Source organism: Peromyscus eremicus, chromosome 1, assembly GCF_949786415.1.
Source record: "Peromyscus eremicus chromosome 1, PerEre_H2_v1, whole genome shotgun sequence".
In the NCBI taxonomy this organism is placed as follows: Eukaryota; Metazoa; Chordata; class Mammalia; order Rodentia; family Cricetidae; genus Peromyscus; species Peromyscus eremicus.
The window spans coordinates 16,145,693-16,168,660 of NC_081416.1; the positions used below are offsets into that span (position 1 = coordinate 16,145,693).

At 48.5% G+C, this 22,968-nt stretch overlaps 1 protein-coding gene across 1 annotated transcript; it reads right to left on the minus strand.

The window, feature by feature from the left end:
- Positions 1-4,907: 4,907 nt before the first annotated feature.
- On the minus strand, positions 4,908-22,942 carry LOC131902773 (uncharacterized; the record flags this gene model as incomplete). Its single annotated transcript, XM_059253745.1, is given in 5 exon segments — positions 4,908-5,973; positions 6,064-7,505; positions 7,507-8,507; positions 8,510-9,712; positions 22,933-22,942. Coding segments are annotated over 5 exon segments (4,722 nt in total), but the record flags the coding sequence as incomplete, so codon positions are not given.
- Between the last annotated feature and the right edge of the window lie 26 nt (positions 22,943-22,968).

Sequence of the window (22,968 nt, forward strand, 5' to 3'; positions counted from 1 at the left end):
CTACATATGGCTTCAGCCTTCCTCTCTGTCCTTCTGGCCCTATGCATTCAACCCATCTCGAACTCTGTTTTATCTGAGATAGGGTGCCAATCCCTAAAAGTTGGACATCTACCTCTTGAAGAGGCCAATTCGGATGCCATGATTTTGGTGTAATTATAGTCACATCTGCACCTGTGTCTATCAGGCCCTCCAGAACCAGGCCATTAATTCGAATTCTAAGCTTTGGTCTTTGTTCACTTATGGAAGTCTGCCAAAATATTTGTTTTATAGTGTTCTTTGTAAACTGTGATCCACCTATCAGAGCTGTTTTATCATCCATTGCAGTATCGGTTTTTACATTAGGCATTGGTTTATTCAGTTGTCCTGGAGAGGAATTTCTTCCACAGTGGCTGGGAATGTTCATACTACACTTGATTTGGGGGCCTGCAAGAGGCCCCCTGAGGCATTTCCCGCCAGCAAAGGTTTGCCTCGTATATCTATTTTTGATCTGTACTCACTGGTCCAATGTTGGCCTTTGCCACACCTTCTACATAATCCGGGAGGTGGTTGGGGTCTCCTGTTTAGGCTATTCCTAAAAGGAGTACTACTTCTAGGAGTACCCCACGTACAGTTTTTACTTATATGACCTGATGTACCATATTTAAAACATTTGGTAACACGGGGCCTTCTTTCACCTCTGGGATTTATCTCTCCTATCCAAGCCTCATTACTGTAGTTACGAGACTAAACACCATTAGTATACTGAATCCATTCTTCCAAAGGAGCTAATCTGATCTTTAATGGTGTAAGTATTCTTCTGCATTCTGCATTAGCATTGTCAAATGCCAAGGACTCAATTAATACTTTTCTTAATTCTTTATCTGATACAGCTTTTGTTTGAGCTGTGTTCAGCCTTTGTAAAAAATCGGTGAAGGGTTCGTGAGGTCCCTGAAATATCTTTGTGTATACCTCAGTTGGTTTTCCAGGTTCTGGAATTTTTTCCCAAGCATTTAGAGCTGCTGTACAGCATAGGGATATTGTATGCTCATCATAAGTGGCTTGTACATTCCTGTCAGCAAAACATCCCTCACCAAGTATTTGATCTTGGGAGATCACAAAACCTCTGAGTTTACCTTGTTGTTCTAAATTTTTGCCTCTTCTCTCAACCAGCTTTTCTACTGTAGCTGCTGGCTATATTCTAGAACAGCTGAAATTAACTGATGCCAGTCATCTGGGATGATTCTATGTGAGGTAGACCACGAGTTTAACATCTGTCTTATGTATGTGGAGTGTATCCCATAGGTAACTACTGCTTCCTTTATATTTTTAAAGTCCCTTGTTGAAATTGGTTGTAATGTATATGTATTATAAGGCTCGGGGTGTGTGTCATCCGCTGGCTTCTCATGGATGATAACAGGATAAGCCATTGTGTGAGAGCCATTTGGAGATGTTACAACCTCTATGGTCTTGCCCTTCTGCTTATTAGGTCCCTTGTCATGTTTACTGAGAGTTTCTTCTAAGGCTTGCAAACGAGCACCTAGGGTCTGTTCTAGGGAGTGAACCTCCTCTCTGGCAAGGGACTCCAGATTTCTCATGGAATCATAGAAGTTTTTATGTTCCTCAGAAACACATGATTCCATGGATCTTATCAATTAATGATAATCTTTCTTCCTTATATAGTGTCTGGAGAGTTAGTGTTCTGTCCATTAAATATTCACATTTATTATCAATAAGATCAATTTTTGGTACAAGCCTGTTTTGTAAATCCTGATCAGCAGATTCCAGTGAAAGAATCTTTTTCTGTACGCTTTCATTGCTATCTCTTAAAGCAGATTCCAGAGAAAGAATCTTTTTCTGTAAGCCTTCATTGTTAGTTTTGAAAGCCTGTAAATCCTGGCTAGCAGATTCCAGAGAAAGAATCTTTTTCTGTAAGCCTTCATTGCTATTTTTTAAATCCTGTATCAGTCCCAATAATGACTCATCTTTGTTCTTGTTATTAAACCAGTGTTTGAACACTGTATGAATTATTATGATGAATGCCAAAATGGTACAGGCCAGATATGACTTAGGAAGGTCGTATATTTCCAGGAAGATGTCATTCATCATACAGGCAAAAAGGTTTTCAAATTCTTGTGAGGTAATGTTGTCAGCCATATTACAAGAATTACTCAAAATTTGTTAGTCAATTTTAAGGTGTAAAATTATCAAGTACTTTTACTTGAAACAATATGCTTACCTTTCGTGGTTTTCGAGGGTGTAGTAGCACTTTTCAGCCAGGAGGTGGCGTTGGTACAGCTCCAAAGCAGGGCCTGCTGGTGATCTTGGCTGACTGCAGCTCGCTGGAGTCACGATGGCGGGAGCTGGAGCTGGCGCTGGCACTCAGGAAGCCGGGGAGTGCCTCTAGAGTGTGAAAGACCCCCGAAGGCAGTCTTCCCTCAGGAGAGACCCTCGCCTCCAAGGAAGACACCGAGACCACGAATCAGATGCAAACAGCAAGAGGCTTTATTCAGGAACACGGGTACCCGGGGCGACACAGACTCTCGAGAAGCTCAAGGGACTGGCGCGCCCACGGGCTGGAGCAGAGGGTTTTTATAGGGTCGGGCACGGGTACAGAAACAAGAAGCCCGGTTACAGAGTTTTGATTGGATGATGTAAATGAGGCCAGTTCTGATTGGATGATTCATATGAGGCCAGGTTCAAACCCAGGTCAGCTCGTGGTTTCTCCCCGAGCTCGCCCACGCCTAGCTTCTGTCTAGGGTACAGGGTGTTTTTCTGACCTTTTAGTTCCTTGCTCTGGGGCCTGGTGGCTAAGTACAAATGTTCTGTTTATCCCATGTCCGTTAACTGAACTCCTCAGTACCTCTCAGGCTTTATTCATAAGCAGCTGAGCTAAGCTATGTTAGGCGGGGAGGCTGGGGGTCTTTCATTCCCCCATTTTCTTATCTCAGGAATGGAATCCTCCATTCATGGGGAAGATTGGGGACGCGACTCGGGCTCCGTCTGGTTGAGCCTTTGATATTGCTGGGTTAATACCAAAGTCTGAACAATAGAGATGCGTTCCCTGATAAATTGGACAAGTCTATTTATGATACAGGGCCCAAACGTCAGGAGGAATAATAGGATCAGAAGGGGTCCCAGTAGGGTGGAAATGAGGGTGGTGAGCCAGGGGGACCTTCTGAACCATCCTTCAAACCATCCCTGTTGCTCTTCAAAGAATTTTTGTCTCTGTTCTAATCTCTTTCTTAATTTCGCCATACTATCTCGTACCACCCCAGTGTGGTCGGCATAGAAGCAGCATTCTTCCTTGAGGGCAGCGCATAATCCCCCTTCCTGTAAAAACAGAATGTCTAGGCCTCTTCTATTTTGTAGTACTACTTCAGAAAGGGAAGTTAAGGATTTTTCTAGAGCACTTATTGACTCCTCCAAGGCCTGTAAGTCTTGATTCATGGCCATTTGGAGCTGCCTAAATTGCTGGGTTTCCAGTAGGGCTGTGGTACCGGTCCCTACTCCGGCCGCTATCCCTCCCATAGTCAGCCCTCCTAGTAATAATGCCAGGGTTAGGGACACCGGTTCTCTTTTATATCGATGGAGGTCCCTTCCCAGTTCGAAGTGTGAGTAAATCTTCTCTGGGTTATGGTAAACTATCCTTGGGTACAACTCGATGAGCACACAAAAATCAGAGGTAGTATTGAGGGCTGAGACTGAGACGCAGGGGGTGAGCCCAGTATTACATGCCCAATAGGTACCATTAGGGCCGGTGACATAACCAGAGACATCGCTTATGGACAGGATGCGGTTACACAGGTGTTGGTGGGTGCGGGGGATGCTCCCTAGACATAGTCCTCGTCCTGACACCTCTGAGATTGTGAGCTTATGTTGGGCTGTCCCTAGACATTGGCTTGGAGGGGGACTGTGGGCGTTAATATAATTACCCTGGGTTGCTATCCCCTCGTAGTAGGGAGGTTGGGAAACCAGACATAGCCAACATTCTTGCGTTCTATTTGGGTAGGTTAAGTTTAAGGCCTGGTAAGCCCCTGCTAGCAGACCCAAGAGCCGATCTCCGGTTCCTGGTCGGGGTGGCTTGGTAGTGGCTGGAGTTATACCTGGACTAGTAGTCAAACCGGGTCGAGGGGTAATCTTCGGGGGTGCTGGAATAGGTGAGGAGGGGCGCTTCTGGTCAGAGAGAACCTGATTGGGGCCCATGGGGGCGGAGGCCTCCTCAATCTTAAGTCTGATAGTGAACCTTACGCCCCGATCATACCCGTATTCATATAACCTGAGTCCCCAAGTGTGCCCCCGTTGCCAGTTTCTATCAGCCTTCCCCGGGCCAGTGAAAGTTATATTTAGGGGGAGTGAAAGCCCGGGCTTGAATCGGCTGACCTCGGGGGACCCATCTGAGCAAGGCCATTTGCCTGTAACCTTCCTGAAACCTCTATTGGTCTGGATCAGGTCCCAGCTTGAGCTTGGACTCCAGTGTGCTGCGCCAGTGGTCTCGCAGCCCCATTTGGCACAGAAAAAATCTCCTTCCCCCCCGCATCTCTTTGCAAGGGCCCAACCCCTCCCATCCCCCGGACAAACATAAAAGTCCGACTGGGCGAATATACATCTTGCTTGAGGGTGACGGCATCCCGGATCCGGCCAATGCACCCCCCCCCGGGTGGATGGAGGAGTTTAAGGCATCAGGCTTAATGCCCTCAACCCCCCAAAATCCCGAATTCAATGCCAACTGACAGAAATCAGGAGTTGGGGGGGCCACCATGTAAAGGGGGTATGGAGGGCGGTCGTCTGCCAGGCCGTCTCCCCAGTTTGTGAGATGACCTGCCAAGTGAGTTTCTTGACTAGGTGCGGGCTCTCTGCCGCCCTAGTCCCCTGGGGATAGACTGAGCTCAAAAGGAAGGGAAGGAGGAGGGGGAGGCGCGGGCCAACCTTATTTTTAGGGGGTTCTGTGAGCGGTACACTGTCCATGTTGATTCTCTGGATCCTGCTGGGTCGTTCTCCCCGGCAGCCTTCACATGAGAGGCGTGGATCCATGCAGCAATCCCGTCGACCTTGAGTGCAGTGGGGGTGGTCAGCAAGACAGTGTAGGGCCCCTTCCACCGTGGCTCTAGATTTGTAGTCTGGTGGCGCCGAACCCAAACGGAGTCCCCAATCTGGAAAGGGTGGGGGACCACCGGCTTGTCCAGCTGCTCTCGGTAGGCTTTAGCCAAGGGTTTCCAAATCTCCTTCTGCACCAGCTGGAGGGCCTGTAGATGTGCCTCCAAAGTGGGGCTGGTGGCAAAAGATGAGATATCAGGATGGAGAAATTTCACGACTGGAGGTGGGGCCCCATATAGAATTTCGAAAGGGGTTAGGCCGTGCGGCCCAGGAGTATTCCGGGCTCGGTAAAGAGCCAAGGGGAGTAGGAGCACCCAATCTCTAGTGCCAGTTGCAAGCGTTAATTTGGTTAAAGTCTCCTTGATTGTCCTATTAGCTCGCTCTACCTGTCCTGAACTCTGGGGGCGGTATGCGCAATGGAGTCTCCAGTCCATCCCCAACAGTTTGGCCACCTTCTGACTTACCTGGGAGACGAAGGCAGGCCCATTGTCTGACCCCAATATCTGAGGCATCCCATACCTTGGGAAGATTTCCTCCAACAGTTTCTTTGTGACTATATTAGCCGTCTCATTCTTGGTTGGAAATGCCTCAATCCATCCTGAAAAGGTGTCCATAAAGACCAGGAGGTACCGGTATCCATAGAGTCCGGGTTTTACTTCTGTAAAGTCTATCTCCCAATGCACACCGGGACGGTGGCCCCTCAAACGGGCTCCTTTGGCTAGATGTGCTTTACCTGCATTGACCTGGGCACATGCGGGGCAGGTAGAGGCCACCCGTCGGAGCACCCGATTCTGGTTTAGCAGAATTGTCCCGGTGTTTTCTCTGTCTATCAGGGCCTTTATTTTTGTCTCACTTAGATGAGTTAGGGCATGGAGGAATTGTAACATATGGTGGGTGTGAGAGGTGGGCATCACTATCCGGTTCCCCAGTAGGTAGGCTTGTCTCTGTGGGTCCCAGTCCGCCCCCATTTTCTTTGCTAGCTCATGGTCTTCGGGGCTGTAGGGCATGGGCTCTCTCCCGGGTGGAGGAGGCTCTGGAGTGTCCTGTATAGCCATTAACTGGCTATTCCCTATCGGCTGGGATGCCATTGTCTGGGCAGTCAAATCCGCCAGCCGGTTCCCCTTGGCTATCTTGGAGTTGTCTTTTTGGTGCCCCGGGCAGTGGACAATGCTGAGCTGGAGCGGGAGAAACAGGGCCCGCAGGAGGTCCAGGATTTCCTTTTTGTTCTTGATCTCTTTACCTGCGGATGTGAGCAGGCCCCTCCGTCGGTAGATTTCACCATGGACATGTGCAGTGGCGAAGGCGTATCTGCTATCTGTATACACGATGAGTTTCTTACCTTCTGCCATCCGAAGGGCCTGGGTGAGGGCGATCAGTTCCGCCCGCTGAGCCGAAGTCCCAGGCGGGAGGGCCGAGGCCCATACCACTTCGGACTCGGTGGTAACAGCTGCCCCGGCCCTGCGTTCTCCTCCGTCCAGGTAGCTGCTCCCATCTGTGTACCAGACGACATCTGGGTTCTTGAGCGGCTGATCTGTTAGGTCAGGGCGAGTGCCATGCGCCTCGGCTAAAATCTGGAGGCAATCATGCTCTATGGATGGGCTAGGCAGCGGCAGCAAGGTGGCAGGGTTAAGGGAGACAACGGGTCCGAACGTGACCCGGTCTGAGTCCAAGAGTAAGGCCTGGTAGTAAGTCATTCGGGCGTTGGAGAGCCATCTGTCTGGTGGTTGTCGGACCAAGGCCTCCACGGCATGGGAGGCCAGTACAGTCAGGGGCTGACCCAGGGTCAGTTTCCCGGCATCCTTGAGTAGAACTGCAATGGCTGCCACCATGCGGAGGCAGGGAGGCCATCCTATGGCCACAGGGTCCAATTTCTTGGACAAGTATGCCACAGGTCTCCTCCAGGGTCCCAGTCTTTGCACCAGCACCCCTTTAGCAAAGCCCGAGTTCTCATCTATAAACAGTTCAAAGGGTTTGGTAAGATCTGGCAGACCCAGAGCCGGGGCCTCAAGTAAGGCCTTCTTGATCTGTTGGAATGCTTCCTGCTGCTTCTCTCCCCATTGGAACATTACCCCTGGTTTTGTGAGGGGATATAGGGGGGCGGCCAATTCAGCGAACCCGGGGATCCATAAGCGACAGTACCCAGCCATACCCAGGAATTCCCGAACCTGGCGGGGGCTGCGAGGAGGGGGAATGGAGAGTATTGTCTCTTTCCTGGCCTCTGTCAGCCATCTCTGTCCCCCAGTCAGGGTATAGCCCAGGTACGTGACCTTGTCTCGGCAAATTTGTGCCTTTCTGGCCGAGGCCCTGTAGCCCTTCTGTCCAAGCCTGGCCAGTAAAGCCCGAGTGCCCTCTAGGCACTCGGCCCGACTCCTGGCGGCCAGAAGTAAGTCGTCTACGTACTGGAGCACGGTCAGGGTTGGATGCTCGACCCGGGAACCCGGCCAGATCTGCATGCAGGGCCTCATCAAAGAGGGTTGGGCTATTTTTGAAGCCTTGAGGGAGCCGTGTCCAGGTCAGCTGTCCCGAGAGTCCCTGTTCCGGGTCTCTCCATTCAAAGGCAAACAGTAGTTGGCTTTTAGGGTGCAGTCTCAAGCAGAAGAAGGCATCTTTCAGGTCTAATACCGTGTACCAGACGTGCGTCGGTGGGAGGGTACTCAGGAGGTTGTAAGGGTTGGGCACCGTGGGGTGTATGTCCTCCACCCGCTTATTGACCTCTCTCAAATCCTGGACTGGCCTGTAGTCCCCTGTCCCCGGTTTCTTTACGGGCAAGAGAGGGGTATTCCATGGGGACTGACAGGGCTTTAGTACCCCTTGGTCCAGGAGCCTCCGGATATGGGGTTTAATTCCCTCATGGGCTTCCCGTGACATTGGGTATTGTCTAATTGAGACGGGAGTCGCGGAGGCCTTTAATGAGATCATCAGCGGTGGCTGATCGTGTGCCAACCCCAGACCCCCAGTCTCTGCCCAGGCTTGAGGAAACTCTTCTAACCAGTTCTGTAATTCCTCAGGGGCCTTTTTCGAGGGTTCTGACTCAAACAAACGGTATTCTTCTTCTAGATTGAGGGCCAGGATTTGTAGAGGGCCCCCTCTAGGACCCGTGACCCTTGGTCCCTCTTCATCAAAATAGATTTGTGCTTTTAGCTTGGTTAATAGATCCCGTCCTAACAGCGGATGGGGGCATTCAGGTATGTGCAGAAAGGAATGGGTTACTTGCCCTGAAGCCAGTTGAACTTTTCTCTCGGTAGTCCAGTAATATCTCCTGTTTCCAGTTGCCCCTTGTACCAGTGCAGAATGCCGGCTAAGGGGCACTCCGGCATGGGTTAGGACTGAATGTTCGGCACCAGTATCAACCAGGAAGGTCACGGGCTGCCCCCCGATCTTGAGGGTTATCCTAGGCTCGGGGGGGGGGGGGGCTCCTGGCCTCGACCCCCCTAGTCCTCCAGACTAAGGAGGTCCGCAGTCTTGGGCTTGGGCCGGAGGGGTCCTTGTGGCTTCTTGGGACATTCCCGGGCCCAGTGTCCCTTCTCCTTGCAGTAAGCACATTGATCTTTATCTAGGGGTGGCCTCCTTCGTCCTCCCGGCCTATCTCCCTCTCTCCGCTGTCCCTGGGATACAACGGCGGCCAAAACTCTCTTTATCTCTCTATGCTGTTTCCTATCCCTTTCCTCTTGTTTCTGCCATCTCTTTTCCTCTCGCTCTTCAGGAGTTTCTCTCTTATTAAATATTTTCTCTGCTTCCTTCATTAGGTCTGGCAACCCTAACGCCTGTAGACCCTCCAACCGCTGCAATTTAGTTCTGATATCTGAGCTAGACTGATAGATAAATGATAGGATAATACCTGGAGCCTGACCTGGGTCTTCCGGATCATACGGAGTATACATCCTATAAGCTTCCTTCAATCTTTCTAGAAATGCAGCGGGTGTCTCTTCCTTTCCCTGTATTACATTTCTAACCTGAGCCAAATTAGTAGGCCTTCTAGCGGCCGCTCGGAGACCCGCTAAGAGCAACTGGCGATAGAGGCGTAGATGCTCCCTACCTTCAGGCGTATTGAAGTTCCAGTTAGGGCGAGTCAAGGGAAAAGCCGCATCGATGACATTCGGGAGTTGGGATGGCCTCCCGTCATCGCCCGGAACCTGTTTCCGGGCCTCCAGGAAAACTCTCTGCTTTTCCTCTACTGTTAAGAGGGTCTGCAGGAGCTGCTGACAATCGTCCCAAGTTGGCCTGTGAGTCACTAGGATGGATTCAATTAGGTTAGTTAAAGCAACGGGGTCCCTGGAAAAAGGGGGGTTATGTTGTTTCCAGTTATAAAGGTCTGAAGCAGAGAAGGGCCAGTATTGTAGTTGTTGGTTCAGCCCTTCTCTGAGTGGGAAAGCTTGGGACTCAGTAGGGGGTCCCTCCCGGCGGCCGCGGAGGCGGCCGGCAATGGGGGATGACACCTCATCTTCCTTGTCTTCATCTGAGGTCCTGCTGGTTGGAGAAACCTTAGCATCTGCCAACGGCCGGATGGCGGCCGCTAATGCGGCCGCCGCCTCCACCGCGGCGGCGGGAGCCACCCCTGCGGCGGTGGGAGCCGCTGTCGCTCCGCCGGGTCGCCGAGTGGGTCCAGCCTGATAAGGAGGGGGCTCCTCTACCAGGAGATCTATGAGAGGGGAGTTAGGGTCCGGGGGAAGGACAGGGGGCTTGGGGGTCTCCTTGTGAGGGAGCACAGGGTAGAGGGAAGAGTCCGGGTTGAGGGGTGCGGAGGGCCCAGAGACTGGAGGGGGCTGTGGAAGGAAAGGCTTGACTCATGAAAATGGATTTTCGACCAGAGATCTCCAGATGGCAATATATGGGGCCTGGTCGGGGTGTCCGTTAGGACTAGGGGCAAAAACCTTGCCCTCCACCTGTGAAATAAGAGAGAGGTTAAAGGATCCCTCTCGCGGCCAGCCAACATTCATCATGACCCATTCGGCCTCGCAGAGGGTGATCCATTTTTTCTTTTTAACAATGACACCTTCATTGTTTCCTCGGGCCTTAACATCGGACCAGTGGTCCGTGGTTAGGCTTAATGGGGTGGTGATGGTCTGTCCCATGGTGGTCTCTAGATAAAGGAGTGTTAGACAAGTAACGATAAACAAAAAGACAACACAGACGACAGAAATTTGCGCTGCGCGGCTTCGGCGTAAAACCGAAAGCAGAAATTCAGACGGGGAAGCGGAGGAACCTCGATCTCCGTCCCCTACCAGCACCACGTATCCCTCTGATACGGGAGTGGCCCCGAAAAACCGTGCCCCAGAGGGGACTTCAGTGACCCGTGGAACGTCTTCCAGGGTCGCGGTGGGCGAAGTCCGAGCTCGTCAGCTCCTTCAGCCCCCACCGACTCAGACCTGACTTAGGGCGCCCAACGAAAACAGAAAACAAATAGACGGACTGCGACAAGACAAACAGTGGCCGGCCAACTTACCTCCTGACAGTGGGTCGGTGGTCCTGAGGCAGGGGGTCTCAATTCCCGGCCAACGCACCAAATGAAAGACCCCCGAAGGCAGTCTTCCCTCAGGAGAGACCCTCGCCTCCAAGGAAGACACCGAGACCACGAATCAGATGCAAACAGCAAGAGGCTTTATTCAGGAACACGGGTACCCGGGGCGACACAGACTCTCGAGAAGCTCAAGGGACTGGCGCGCCCACGGGCTGGAGCAGAGGGTTTTTATAGGGTCGGGCACGGGTACAGAAACAAGAAGCCCGGTTACAGAGTTTTGATTGGATGATGCAAATGAGGCCAGTTCTGATTGGATGATTCATATGAGGCCAGGTTCGAACCCAGGTCAGCTCGTGGTTTCTCCCCAGCTCGCCCACGCCTAGCTTCTGTCTAGGGTACAGGGTGTTTTTCTGACCTTTTAGTTCCTTGCTCTGGGGCCTGGTGGCTAAGTACAAATGTTCTGTTTATCCCATGTCCGTTAACTGAACTCCTCAGTACCTCTCAGGCTTTATTCATAAGCAGCTGAGCTAAGCTATGTTAGGCGGGGAGGCTGGGGGTCTTTCAAGTGCTGGGATTAAAAGTGTGTGCCACCAAGCCAGGCAGTGGTGGCGCATGCCTTTAATCCCAGCACTCGGGAGGCAGAGCCAGGCGGATCTCTGTGAGTTTGAGGCCAGCCTGGGCTACCAATTGAGTTCCAAGAGAGGCGCAAAGCTACACAGAGAAACCCTGTCTCGAAAAACAAAACAACAAAACAAAACAAAAAAAAAAAAGGTGTGTGTCACCACCGCCCTGCCCTACCCAGCTCTAAGCTGCAAAGCAAGCAGGGCCTGCTGGTGATCTTGGCTGACTGCAGCTCGCTGGAGTCAAGATGGCGGGAGCCGGAGCCGGCACAGGCACTCAGGAAGCAGGGGAGTGGCTCTTTCGCTGGTCTTGGGGCTAAGCTAGGGAACTGAGACCGGACTAGCTGCTCCCTTTTCGGGAATGGAATCGTGTAGGCGTTCCCTGGTTATATGGAACTTTGCAGGCGGGTTTAGGTACCCGCTAGCCGGGGAGGAGGCTGAGGGTGGGAGCCACCCAGGCCTTTGGAATTTGCCCCACGTTGGGTACCAGATATTGGTGTAATTATTATGGCCACTCCACATAGTTAAAAGGAGATTTATTTAATGGTGTAACTTACAAGTTAAGGGATCGGTAGGTCGCCGCGGGGTCTGGGGAAGGTGTATCACAGTCCAGCGGTGTTCTCTGGAGCTCTGCTTGGCCCACCTTCACCGTCCAAGGTCCTGGAACCAAGTGAGAGCACCACCCATCCAGATCCCAGGTCTCCAGGCGCCTCCCTTGGCCCCGCCTTATAGGCATGATGGTTGCCGAAGTCTCAATGGGGGTTGGAACTTCCAGATCAAAGCTGGAATGGCTACCCACTACAGAAATCCATATTTGTGTTCTGACAAATAAAGCTTTCCTGGAGATCAGAGGGCAGAGCTAGCCACTAGTTAATCATAGAGGCCAGGTAGTGGTGGCTCACACCTTCAATCCCAGCACTTGGGAGAAGGAAGCAGGAAGATCAGGAGTTCAAGGCCACCCTGGGCTACATGAAATTGATCCAGTCTAAAAGAGAAACAGAGCCAGTTGGTGGTGGCTCACACCTTTAATCCCAGCATGGGAGGATCATGCCTTTGATCCCAGTACCAAGGAGGTGGAGACAGGATCTCTCAGCCCCCATTCGGTCTGAGGAGTTAGAGGTTAAGAAGTCTCTCTAGTGACTGGCTGCTCTGCTTCTCTGATCTCCAGGCAAGCTTTATTTGTCAGAACACAAAGAAATATCATACAGCAATCCACCTGCCTCTGCCTCCCAAGTGCTGGAATTAAAGGTGTGCGCCACCGTGCCCAGCCTTACACAGCTGTTGTGTGTGTATGTGGTCATGTGTATGGATACACATTCAAATGTATATGCATGTATGTAAGAAAACTAGAGGCGATCTCAATTGTTCTCTACTTCAATTTTTGGAGACAGGGACTGTCACTGAATCTGGGACTCAAGGATTCAGTTAGATTGGATGGCCAGCAATCCCCAGGGGTCCTCTTGTCTCTGCCTCAGCAGACCTAGGATTGTAGACATACACGCATATGAAAAGCTGGGCAAAATCAGACTCCAATCTGCATGCTTGTGTAGCAAGTGCTGACACTGAGGAAGCCACCTCCCCAGCAGAGGTTTTTTTGTTTGTTCATCTTTGAGGCAGGGTCTTATGTATCCTAGGCTGGCCTCAAACTTGTTCTAAAGTCAAGGGCGACCTTGAACCCTTTTTTTTAATATATAAATATTTATTTTTAATTAAGTGTGTGTGTGTGTGTGTGTGTGTGTGTGTGTGTTTGTGTGTGTGTGTGTGTAAGTCAGGATAAATTGTGGGGGTTGATTTTCTCCTCCAACATATGGGCTCCCGGAATTGAACTCACATCCTCAGCTTTAGCAGCAAGTGCCTTTACCTACTGAGCCATCTCGCCAGCCCAATAAATCTTTTTTTAAAGATTTTTTTTTTTTCGAGACAGGGTTTCTCTGTGCAGTTTTGGTGCCTGTCCTGGATCTCACTCTGTAGACCAGGCTGGCCTCAAACTCACAGAGATCTGCCTGTCTCTGCCTCCCAAGTGCTGGGATCAAAGGCATGCACCACCACCGCCTGGCTTTTTAAAGATATTTATTTATTATGTGTAGTGTTCTGCCTGCATGTGTCCCTGCATGCCAGAAGAGGGCATCAGATCTCATTATAGATGGTTGTGAGCCACCATGTGGTTGCTGGGAATTGAACTCAGGACCTTTGGAAGAGCAGCCAGTGATCTTAACCTCTGAGCCATCTCTCCAGCCTGACCTTGAACTCTTGACCTTTCTGTCTCCACACAAGCACTGGGCTTAGAGGCATTTGCCACTAAATTCCAATTTATGTGATAGAAGCCCAGACTAAATCCAGAGCTTCTAGGCAATGCTAGGCAATACTCTACCAACTGAGACCCAGCTCCACAGCTGTTTTTAAAAGGAATTTTCTAAACCTTTTCTGAAGTCTTCTGACCAAAGAGTGCTGTGTTCCTTGGAACCAAAACAAAATGTGGGATTAAAGAAGTGGCTCCATGGTTAAGGGTGCTTGCTTTTCCTGCAGAGGGCCTGGATTTGGTTCCCGGAATCCACATCAGGAGGCTCACAACCACCTGTAACTCCTGCTCTAGGAGGAGATGATGCCTCTGGCCTCTGAGGACATCTGTACTCATTTACACACACACACACACACACACACACACACACACACACACACACACACACATACACACATTAAAGGGAAAATAAAAACATTCTACAGTACAGGCTATGTGAAGGCAGCTTTTCCTGCCTTCAGTCTCCATGCAGCCAGCCAGCAGTGGGGGCTGGGAAGATGGCTCAGCAATTAAAAGCAGCGGCTCTAGCAGAAGACCTGAGTTCAATTCCCAGCACCCACATGGTGTTCCACAAGTATGCATAGCCTGAGTTCCATGGAATTCAACAGACACTTGTGTAGTGCACATACCTGCATGCATGTAAAAGATTCATACTCAGAAAGTAAAATCAATAAATCTACACAAATTTTAAAGATAGCCAGCAGCAATTTCCTAATATCCTTCCAGACTTTAGTGTACTTATATAAACACGAGTACAACTTTGTTAGGCTTTTATGAAAAATTATAATTATACTGTGGAAAAAAATCAGATTCTCCTGAGTTTTTGTTTGCCTCAGTGTGGATGTATGAGGCCATTTCCCCTGGAATTCACTGAGTCTTAGGATTTGGTCATCAGTTCCCAAATACCTTTTCAGTCCCTCTTTTCTTTCTCCCTTTCCAATCTTTTTTCTTTCTGGTCCTCAGATTCAATAATTCCTATGATCCTAGTGTCAAGTTCGCTGATTCTTATTTGCTTTATCTACCATCTATCTTTGCCTCAGGAATTGTCTGTTGTTCTTCTTAGCCCCACAGTTTCCTTTTCTTGTTTGTTTTTTTTTGTTTGTTTGTTTGTTTTGGTTTGGTTTTGGTTTTTCAAGACAGGGTTTCTCTGTGTAGCCCTGGCTGTCCTGGAACTCACTCTGTAGACCAGGCTGGCCTTGTACTCAGAGATCCTGCTGCCTCTGCCTCCTTCTTGAGTGCTGGCATTAAAGGTATGTGCCACTGTCACCTGGCTTCTTGTTAGTTTTTAAACTGTATTCTGTTTTCAATTTGTTAAGTACACCCCAAGGTATTAGGAATGAGAAAATGGAGAGCCAGAAAGATGGCTCAGTGAATAAACAGAATTTGCCATCCGATGATGCAAAGCTTCAGTCAGACATGAACTGAATCCCTGGAACCCAAGTGAGGGGGCAAAGGAGAACTGATTCCACAGAACTTCTGACCTTCACACATCTGCCGTGGACTTTACTGTTTCCAGATTCTTCCTGTAGTAGGAAGGGTTCTATGGGGGAGCAGAACTGATAGAATACATATACGTTCATATACATTATAATCTCAGGGGCTGGAGAGATGGCTCAGCAGTTCAGAGTGCTTGCTTTTTTTTTTTTTTTTTTTTTTTTTTTGGTTTTTTGAGACAGGGTTTCTCTGTGTAGCTTTGCGCCTTTCCTGGAACTCACTTGGTAGCCCAGGCTGGGCCTCGAACTCACAGAGATCCGCCTGGCTCTGCCTCCCGAGTGCTGGGATTAAAGGCGTGCGCCACCACCGCCCGGCGAGTGCTTGCTATTTTTGCAGAGGACCAGACTTGGGTTTCGGGAGCCCCCAGCTGCTCCAGTTAAGGGCTATGACAGCCTCTTTTGGCCTCCAGAACTACCTGCACACGTGGCATAGACCCGGACACAGGCGTGTAAGTGAAAGCAGATCTCTAAAGGGGGGTTAGCTAGGACGGCTTACAGGATAGAGTTTGGGTAGTCCAATAATGGCTGGCTGCATGATGCTGGAGAGGCTGAGAACCGAGTCACTCCTTAGTTCATAAACTAAATACCTCAGTAGGCCCAGTTTGGTGCTGCGGGCTTGGATGGTTCAGTCCATGTTGGAAGGCCCAAGCATCTGGAATCTCATGTCACAAAGGATGGCGGTGACAACAGCGGTCACGACAGAGACAGACATCCTTAGCAGTGAAACCCAGGCAGGCAGGCAGCTCTGTTTTCCCTTGGATAACTCTCTCTCTGGGCTTCCAGGATGCTGTTCACTCTGAGGGAGGTTTCTCCCCTCTACTCTGCAGAAGGCTCTATTTCTCCCAGTTAATCCTTTTAGGAAAAGTCCTCACAGACCTGTTCAGAGACGTATCTCTGATTTCAGATCCCATCAAATTGACAATCAAGGTTAACTATATCACACCACTCTAGCAGATACCAAAGGAGTCCTTGTCAATTCTGTGCCCCAAGGAAATACTGAATGCTAGGTCATGATTCCAAGAGGTGTACACTCCACTGCTTCTAAAAATAGAGATATATCTAAGATAAAGAATGACTTATTGTTGTGCGGTGGTGGTGGTGGTGGTGGTGGTGGTGGTGGTGGTGGTGGTGCACGCCTTTAATCCCAGCACTTGGGAGGCAGAGCCAGGAGGATCTCTCTGAGTTTGAGACCAGCCTAGTCTGCAGAGCAAGATCCAGGACAGGCACCAAAACTACACAGAGGAAAAAAAAACCCCTGTCTCGAGAAACAGAAAAGAATGACTTATTGTCCAGGGAGGCTTATGTGCCGCCTGCCATTGGCTCAGCTCCTTAGTTTCTTGCTCCATGTCAGTAGGATCCAGCTGTGCTTTGGAGCTGTGACAGCATCAGAGGTGAGTAGGCCAACATCAGGAGCTTCTCCTAGCAAAGGACAGAACAGAGCTGAATTCACAAATTAGCTGTCCTACACATCCTCTCCAAGCTGCCATTGCTTATCAGCAGGTCCAATGTATACAAAGTAGTTGTTTTTTTTAAGTGCAGTTTTCATTATATAGCCATGGCTGGGCTGAAACTCACTCTGTAGACCAGACTGGCCTTGAACTCACAGAGATCCACCTGCCTCTGCCTCCCAGTGCTGGGATTAAAGGCATGCACCACCACTGCCCGGCTGCAGCTAGATTTTTATTTCTTCTCAGATGTATCTATTTTGTACATACATTTTGTTTGTTTACTTTCTTACCTCTTCTTTTAGTTCTTTAAGACAGTCATTTTAGGGGCCAGAGATACAGTAGAATACTTAACAGGTACAAGGACCTAGGATCAATACCCAGCATTAGAGAGATGGGTGGGGAGGTATTTAGTTTTGCTGCTTGTATACCCATGGGCATGAGTAATCTATCAGTGCCACATCCCCCAGTAGTTCCTAAACTATTGATGGGGGTCTCCTAAACCCCAACTTACACTACTGTTTCTTTGTATAATGTGTGATTTTCTTGTTGTTGAAAACAGGACATTTAAAACTAATAACATGGTAACTCTCAAAATCAAATAGTGCCTGCTAAGCTGGGCGGTGGTGGCGCACGCCTTTAATCCCAGCACTCGGGAGGCAGCACCAGGCAGATCTCTGAGTTTGAGGCCAGCCTGGTCTACAGAGGAGATCCAAGACAGGAACCAAAACTGCACAGAGAAACCCTGTCTCAAAAACAAAAAAACAAAAAACAAAAACAAAAAAAAACAAAACAAAACAAAAAAAGAACAAATAGTGCCTGTTGCCTGCAGAGAGCAGAAAGGGAATCAGATTCCCTGGAACTAGAGTTACAGATGGTTGTGAGCCATGATGTGGGTGCTGGGAATCAAACCTCAGTCCTCTGCAAGAGCAGCCAGTGCTCTTAACCATTGAGCCATCTCTCCAGCCCTGTGTTTATCATTTGTAATAAAAAAAATTGTTGCCAGGCACAGTGATGCATCTCAGGGGCAGAAGAGGCAGAAGCAACTTACCATGAGTTTGAGGTCAGCCTAGTTTGTATGGTGAGTTCCAGACCAGCCAGGGCTACACAGTGAGACCATTTCCCCCCACAAAAAATGTGGGAGAGCTGGGCATGGTTGCTGACATGAATAATTCCAGCACTAAGGAGGCTGAGGCAGAAAGATTGCCACAATGCTGGGTGGCGGTGACACATGCCTTTAATCCCAGCACTTGGGAGGCAGAGCCAGGCGGATCTCTGTGAGTTTCAGGCCAGCCTGGGCTACAGAGTGAGAGATCTAGGACAGGCACCGAAACTACACAGAGAAACCCTGTCTTGAAAGAAAAAAAAAAAAAAGATTGCCATAAGTTATAGGTTAACATGACTATATAATAAGTTCCATGGCAAGCTGGGGTACAATGTGAGACATTGTCTAAAAAGACAAAAAAAAAAAAAAAAAAATGTTGCTGGGTGTGATGACGCACACCTCTTATCCTAGTACTCTGGGAGCAGAAGGCAGATCTTTGTGAATTAGAGGCTAGTCTGGTCCATGTAGCAAGTTCCACAGCAGCCAGTGCTACACAGAGACCCTGTCAAGGCATGGTAGCATGCACTGATAATCCCAGCACCGGCAGATAAATCCCTGGGGCTTGCTGGCTAGCCCACCTGGCCTAATCAGTGAGACCCAGGTGAAGTGTGAGACTGTCAAGAAAGACAAAGGTGGGCAGAACCTAACAAATGACAGCTGAAGCTGACTCCAAGAGCTGCTATCCAAAAAGTAAGACCACAAAGTTGTAGATTATGTCAAAAAAAAAAATCCACCCAGGGGTTGGGGATTTAGCTCAGTGGTAGAGCACTTGTCTAGCAAGCGCAAGGCCCTGGGTTCAGTCCTCAGCTCCGGAAAAAAAAGAGAACAAAAGGAAAAGAAAAAAATATTCTCCTTGGGTCAATTATAAAAAAAAAATAAATAAATCAACCCAAAGTTTAAACTTGCTTTTTTTTTTCATGTTTCATGCGAAGAGCCTTTCCATGGCTCTCCTCAGCTCACTTGTCCCAAGGAAATGGCACCACCTTAAACAGAAAACGAACAAAAGCCTTTCTGTGCTACCCAAGGAGGGAGCCAAACACCACTGTTCTTGTTTGGTCACTTGAAGAGAAACTTTTCAGTGTGCACAGTCCTTGATGCAAATTAAAGTGTCTTCCAACCCCATGTGGCAGGGGCCCCCTACTTGGCTCCCATCTTGATTTTCTATAGAGTGTATCTATAGAAGTGATGGTACCTCCACCAAAAATCTGAAGAGGGGCCGGGCGGTCGTGGCGCACGCCTTTAATTCCAGCACTAGGGAGGCAGAGCCAGGCGAATCTCTGTGAGTTCGAGGCCAGCCTGGGTCATACACATAAAATAAATCTTAAAAAAAAAAAAAAAAATGGATGGAAAATACGTTTAAAACAAAACTTCATTGTGTAGGTATAAAACAAGCATAAAAATATGGCTTATTTGAAATCATTGCTCAATTCAGGAGAACATTATTCATATCCCAAAAGCTGACTTTCTCACTTCCTAAAGACAACTCTTACCCATCCATTAAAGGCAACCAATATTCCCTCTATACCTATCTTACACTTTTGGTTGTTGTTTTTGAGACAGGGTTTCTCTGTGTAGCTTTGCGCCTTTCCTGGAACTCTTTGTAGACAGACTGGCCTTGAACTCACAGAGATCCACCTGTCTCTGCCTCCCAAGTGCTGGGATTAAAGGTGTGTGCCACCACCGAATGGCTATATCTATATTGCTTTTCCCTCTTTATCCCTTCACTTGGGTTGCAGGGTTCCATGAGAGTCTTGGCTGCTACAAGCCATGTTGCTTGCAGTTGGCATTCAGGTAACAGGTGACCACGTAGGCCAGAGAGGTTGCCTTTCGATCCCCTCTAGAACCAGTGAGCCACAACTGGTGAGATGAGTCTTACTCATCTCTGTATTTAGCTCACAGCAAGAATAGGCTTCCTATGAGTGGGTAAGAGCCCCACCTACTGGCCTCTTTAGTAACTGCAGACATTTAAGCAGGTACTTCAGAGAGCTGGAATTCTGAAAACTCACCCTTAGAATAATTGTGTTTACTGGGGCTCAGAATGTGACTCAGTGGTGGGGTGCTAACCTACTATTCATGAGGCCTGGGCTTTGATCGCCAGCACCACATAAAACGGAGTAGGTTACACGCTAATCCCAGCACTCAGGAAAAGTTCTTGGTCATTCTCAGCTACACCATGAGTGTTTGAAGCCTGGGTTACATGAGATCCTGTCCTTTTGTTGTTGTTGTTTTTGGAGATAGGGTTTTTCTGTGTAGCCTTAACTGTCCTGAACTCACTTTGTAGATCAGGCTGGCCTGGACCTCAGAGATCTGCCTGCCTCTGCCTTGAGTACTGGAATTAAAAGTATGTGCCACCACCGCTAGGCTAGATGCAGTCTTTAAAAAAAAAAAAAAAAAAAAAAAAAGTGTGGTTCAAGACACTTAGCCACGTAGACTTAGGACCTGAGTGCAATTACCAGAACCCACAGGAGAACTACAGTTGTCAGCCGAGCACATGTGCACTATGGTGGTGCCCCCCCCCACCGAAACTTTAAAATTTGTTCATTTTATGACTGTTCGACTGCATGTAAGTACGTGCACCACATTCATGCCTGGTGCCCAAGGTCAGAAGAGGACTTTGGATTCTCTGGAACTGGAGTTAAGGTTATATACCACCTACCACATGGGTGCTGAGAATTGAACTCTGGTTCACTGCAAAAGTGTTTTTTTTTTTTGTTGTTGTTTTGTTTTGTTTTTTGGCTTTTCGAGACAGGGTTTCTCTGTGTAGCTTTGCGCCTTTCCTGGGACTCACTTGGTAGCCCAGGCTGGCCTTGAACTCACAGAGATCCGCCTGGCTCTGCCTCCCGAGTGCTGGGATTAAAGGCGTGCGCCACCACCGCCCGGCTTGCAAAAGTGCTTTTAACTACTGACTGAGCCGTCTGTCCAGCCAGTGAGTCTAACTTTCAATAGGTTTTATAGGAACTGTAGAGACGGCTCAGCGGTCAAGAACACCGGCTGCTCTTCCAGAGGACCTGGGTACAATTCCCAACACCCACATGGCAGCTCACAACTGTTACCCTAGTTCTAGGGAATCTGAAACCCTTGCACATACATGCAAGCAAAACACCAACACACATGAATGAAAAGATTAAATTTACAGCAAACTGCCTTTTTTTTTTTTTTTTTTTAAATCGAGACAGGGTTTCTCTGTAGCTTTGGTTCCTGTCCTGGAACTCATTCTGTAGCCCAGGCTGGCATCGAACTCACAGAGATCCATCTGCCTCTGCCTCCCAAGAGCTAGGATTAAAGGCGTGTACCACCACTGGCCAGCTGAAAAGATTAAATTTAAAAGGTTTTACAAAGTAAAAATGTTACACAGTCTGGTCTGGAACTTTCTATGTAGACCAGGCTAGCCTTGAACTCAAGTGCTGTCTGCCTCTGCTGAGATTAAAGGTGTGCATTACCAGCCGGGCGGTGGTGGCACACGCCTTTAATCCCAGCACTGGGGAGGCAGAGCCAGGCGGATCTCTGTGAGTTCGAGGCCAGCCTGGGCTACCAAGTGAGTTCCAGGAAAGGTGCAAAGCTACACAGAGAAACCCTGTCTCGAAAAACCAAAAAAAAAAAAAAAAAGGTGTGCATTACTACATCTAAACCAAAATAAGGCTTTTTTTCTTTTTTTTCCTCTTTCTCTATGTACCCTCAGCTGCTCTGGTTCTTGCTTTGTAGACCAGGCTGGCCTCTGTAACCAAATGCTGTCCATGGTCACATTTTAATGTAAAAATCATTTAGCCCCTAGATGATGCAAATTCAAGTAGAAAGATTTGGTTTATAGTCCATCTTGTGAATTCCCAATTGAATTGTGCATTAGCTGAACTAAAGCCTGAAGAAGAGCTAAGCATGGTGGACACCATCTTTAAAAAAAAAAAAAAAAAAAAAAAAAAGTGGGGAGGGGGGCTGAGCCTAGAAAGGGTACTTCATGAGAAGTGTGGCTAAGAACTGGCAAACTGCCGTCCAAGAAGCCTCTGCAGTGAGCTCACGAACAGGTCCAACCCTGGCCCCTACATGTTCTGCTGTTTACAGAGCTATGAGGCCTTACACTCACAAAAATAAAACTCTGAATACATCATAAACCATCCAGTTTATTGTTTTGTAGTAAGACGTAGAGCTCTGACCATGCAGACATCAGCTCAATTTCTTCCTCAAGGAGCTGCCACAGAAAACCAGCTTTGAACAAGTTACCAGGTGACTGGGAACTAATCACCGGAGGCCATTCTTGGCGCCTTCACTTTCATCCGGGAAACCTGCTGTCTGTTCTTGCCAGGCCAGCGCTTCCCTTCCTCCCTCACTCTGGTCGAGCTGCCAATGGTCACATCCTATGTCTTTATAATCTACTTACTCCCTTGGCCCAGGGCTCTCTGCTCGTTTATGTATTTATTTATTGACTGGGGTACTAGGGGTCAAACGAGGGTCTGATGAATGCTAGGCAAGCACACTGTCCCGAGATGCCTCGTAGCCCTCCCAATTAGTTTGGATCAGTAACTTCATAGAGAAGGTACTAACAATTAGTCCAGAGGACCAACTTAAACAAGACAATCACTCCCATGTAGCAACCTCAAGACAAAATGCTCTGTTCAGATGCCTCCAACACTGTTCTCAAGCCTCAGTCTCTGTAAGGTTTAACTCCTTACCACAAGTTTCCTGGGATGTACCCACTGTAACCTACTTCACATTGAGGACTGAGGATTTTAATTAGTCATTTCCATTTCTTTGACGGCGATTTTCAACCATGCAGAAATCACACCAATTAATTTTGTGTCACTACTGTTACCAAGACAGAAATAATTAAACATTATGTCATTCAGTTCTTGGTGATGTTAAAAACAATCAAATACGGTCATGAACTTAATATACAACAGCAGTAAGGGTCAAGTTGTTGAAAATGCCTTTCAATGTCAGAAAAGCTTGCTTTTGAAATTAAAACTAGGATGTACTGTAAACATGTAATAGCAATAATTACTGAAAACAAAATACTCAAGACAGTTACATTCACACTACACGAGAATTCTGCCTGTCAATCCCCCCCTACCACACACACACACACACAGGGTTTCTGTGTAGCCCTGGCTGTCCTGGAACCCAGAGATCTGCCTGCCTCTGCCCTCCCTCACCTGTCCCCTGTCCCCCCAGTGCTGGAATTAATTAAAGGCATGAGCCACCACTGCCTGGCTACTGCCTGTTATATCCAAGAACAGCAATTTTATCCCCAAAAGTTGTAGATCCATGCTGGCTTCTGAAAGCTTCAGTTTCAGACCCAATAAATGAAGATGAACATACAGCATGCTTAAAAGACAAATACCACAACCATTAACAGTCAGTGCCTGCCATGGTTTCGAGGGAAGGAGGGATAAAATGTGGATGTGTGCGCTCACATGAGTAGAATCCTCCGATGAGAAAAAGTCTTACCATGTGACATTTTGCTACGTCTTGGGCAATAGCTAA